This window comes from Hakea prostrata, chromosome 9 (genome assembly GCF_041222555.1).
Source record: "Hakea prostrata isolate BN-2017 chromosome 9, UWA_Hpros_2, whole genome shotgun sequence".
Lineage (NCBI taxonomy): Eukaryota > Viridiplantae > Streptophyta > Magnoliopsida > Proteales > Proteaceae > Hakea > Hakea prostrata.
The window spans coordinates 10858248-10861389 of NC_142608.1; the positions used below are offsets into that span (position 1 = coordinate 10858248).

At 41.5% G+C, this 3142-nt stretch overlaps 1 protein-coding gene across 1 annotated transcript; it reads left to right on the forward strand.

The window, feature by feature from the left end:
• Window positions 1-506: 506 nt before the first annotated feature.
• On the forward strand, window positions 507-3142 carry LOC149004619 (protochlorophyllide reductase, chloroplastic). Its single transcript, XM_089169200.1, has 5 exons — window positions 507-704; window positions 801-899; window positions 1429-1966; window positions 2107-2465; window positions 2779-3142. The coding sequence occupies exons 1-5, from the start codon at window positions 651-653 to the stop codon at window positions 2932-2934; spliced, it is 1206 nt and encodes a 401-aa protein (XP_089025326.1). The 5' UTR covers window positions 507-650; the 3' UTR covers window positions 2935-3142.

The following is a 3142-nucleotide window of genomic DNA, read 5'->3' on the forward strand; positions in this document are numbered from 1 at the left end:
CTAAGAGAACCTAACATTAGTTTGTGGTCCAATAAAGAGACCCACACTTAAAAAAACTCTACTTAAAAAATCAGAGACAAAATAACAAAATGAACCTTCACACTAATGATTTTGTTGGAAAGGGTGTAATAAAAAAGATTCCAATCCGACAGTAGAAAAGAGGTGCTTTTGTCGGGATAGAATGCCAAGTCAACGCCCACATGGATAAAGATTTGCTGACATGGAACGACCAGATACTCGAATCCCTTGATTCGCATCACATGATTACTCGCAGTGTTTTCTGGTTGAGCCCATAATGGACGCCCCACGCTGCATCATATCTCTTTGGGCGCTGAGCCCATAGAGGCCCATTAAAATTTTATTATCTAATCCCAGAAGGAAATCTCAAGCACACAAACTGATTGGGTAAAAGATGCTGACGTGTAGCTTATCAAGCGATAATTACCTTATCCACCACTGGCCCACGGACCACCATATCCCTCTCTGCAATTCGCAGAGCTACCTTCAGACATGATTTGTATTCTCATAGATATATCTTCACGGCTCCACCTCCTTCAAAGCCTTCTTTTTTGTATAAATAGAGAAATTCAAGTTGCAGCTTCTCATTAACTCAGCTTTGTTTCAACCTCAGAAGGTCGCACATCCCCACCATGGCTCTTCAGGCGGCTTCTTTCCTTTCCTCTACTTTCTCTGTCAACAAAGAGGTCACCTAACAATTTACTTGGTAGTTGGTACCCTTTTTTTAAGTTCATCTTTAACATTCTATTAATACATCTCCTTCCCTTTTTGAATGTTTCCAGGGAAAGCCCAATGCATCTCTGAAGGACACAGGTTTCTTTGGTGTCTCCCTCCCTGACCATCTCAAATCTGATTTCAAGTCACAAGCCCTAAGATCAAAGGTACCCCATTCTTCTGTTTTTTTCTCTTTTTATGCTACTGCTTCTGGTTTCAAAAATTAAAAGAGTTTAGTTCTAAAATGGGAAACGGTGGGACTTGTTTCTGACGGATGGGTTTAAGGGAACATTGTTTTCAGCATTTCATTTTGGCTGATAAGAACAGTTCATACATCTGAACCTAAAACCATCAAATTAGTTGAATCTTTTATTTAAATTGTAAATTTATATTTTAAGACTTTCCAAAGGTGGAAAAAGATTGAATTCAGACTTTGGAATGGACTGTGGTTGTAGTGTATAAATGATGAACCTCAATTACAAACTCAAGCATGAGGATGTATTCCATTAGCGACAGAGACTTCATGAATGTGACAAGGGCACAGAGTGGTTGTTTTAATCCTCAGAATTAGAGCTTAGTTAACTTTGTCCAGAACTTGCACATTAGTTGAAGAGCATTGTGGTATTGCTAGCTCTGTCCTTTAAACCACTTAGCCCTGGTTTTGTCTAATCATGATAGAAAAATTTGGTGTTGCAGAGTGAATTTTATCAAAAGAAGCAATCAGTTGGAGTTGTCAGAGCTCAAACAGCAGTTACAACTCCTGCAATTAACAGGGCAACCCCAGAAGGGAAGAAAACTTTGCGAAAGGGGAGTGTGATAGTCACTGGAGCCTCATCAGGTTTGGGTCTTGCCACAGCCAAGGCCTTGGCAGAAACAGGGAAATGGCATATAGTTATGGCCTGCAGGGACTTCCTCAAGGCTGAGAGAGCTGCAAAATCAGCTGGCATTTCTAAGGAAAATTATACTATCATGCACCTGGATCTTGCCTCCCTTGATAGTGTCCGGCAATTTGTTGATAACTTCAGGAGATCAGGGAGGCCACTTGATGTATTGGTCTGTAATGCTGCTGTATACCTACCCACTGCAAAAGAGCCTACATTCACTGCAGAAGGATTTGAGCTCAGTGTTGGCACCAACCACCTCGGACACTTCCTCCTATCTCGATTGCTGATCGATGACCTGAAGCAATCAGATTACCCATCAAAGCGTGTTATAATCGTTGGTTCAATTACAGGTAACTCGGTAGACTTCATCCTTAAAAGCTACCCATTAGGGAGAGAGCACTGAAGTTCTTATAAGCCTCCATAATGGGTTATTCACATCAATTGAAAGATTGTTGCTGACTGTGGTTCCTATACTTGGTTATGAGTTCAGGAAACACGAACACCTTGGCTGGAAATGTACCACCTAAGGCCAACCTTGGGGATCTCAGGGGACTTGCTGGAGGTTTGAATGGCCTCAACAGCTCAGCTATGATTGATGGAGGACAATTTGATGGAGCCAAAGCCTACAAGGACAGCAAGGTCTGCAATATGCTTACCATGCAGGAATTCCACCGGCGTTTCCATGAGGAGACTGGCATTACCTTTGCTTCCCTCTACCCTGGTTGCATTGCAACAACAGGCTTGTTTAGGGAACACATTCCCTTGTTTAGGCTTCTCTTCCCTCCCTTCCAGAAGTACATCACTAAAGGCTATGTCTCTGAAGATGAAGCTGGCAGGAGACTTGCACAGGTATGTAGTTACTATAACAAACAGAAATTTCAGCAGTAATTGTATGGGGATTAGGTTTTTGGGTTACCCTAAAAGTAATCTTATGGGATAACCTAGAAAAACTAGAACAAACAAGGGATGGTACTTTGTTAGGTGTCAAGGGATGACGTTTTCAAGAATAGTGGAATCTCTCTCTGGTGGATGTAGGCAATTCTGCCGAACCGCCTTAAATTCCTTATGATTACGAGTCTGTTTTGCTTGTATTCTTCTCTGTGATTGTGCATCCGCCCCCAACATGATAAACCCTCAATTTTTCTTTTGTATTCTTTTTCAGGTTGTGAGTGATCCAAGCCTTACCAAGTCAGGAGTCTATTGGAGCTGGAACAAAGCCTCAGCTTCCTTTGAGAACCAGCTGTCCCAAGAAGCTAGTGACGTAGAGAAGGCAAGGAAGGTGTGGGAGGTCAGTGAGAAGCTTGTTGGTTTGGCTTGACTAAACATTCAGTGATAAGGTTTCATTTACTGATGGATCTTGAGTTTGAAAGGGAGATCAAGAAACATTTCAGCTCCAGATGATTGTGCTGTGTGCTTTTGTATGCAAAATTTCTCTTTGTAGAAATAGAAAATTTTGAATGGCCTGGAGACAATAAAATAACTCGGATTTTTATACATAAGTTTCTAAATCTTGGACTGCAAAACGT

Coding starts and splice junctions, on each gene's coding strand:
- LOC149004619 (XM_089169200.1), top strand. CDS start 651: ATGGCTCTTCAGGCGGCTTCTTTCCTTTCCTCTACTTTCTCTGTCAAC. Junction 900..1,428: donor CACAAGCCCTAAGATCAAAG/GTACCCCATTCT, acceptor TTGGTGTTGCAG/AGTGAATTTTATCAAAAGAA. Junction 2,466..2,778: donor CTGGCAGGAGACTTGCACAG/GTATGTAGTTAC, acceptor ATTCTTTTTCAG/GTTGTGAGTGATCCAAGCCT.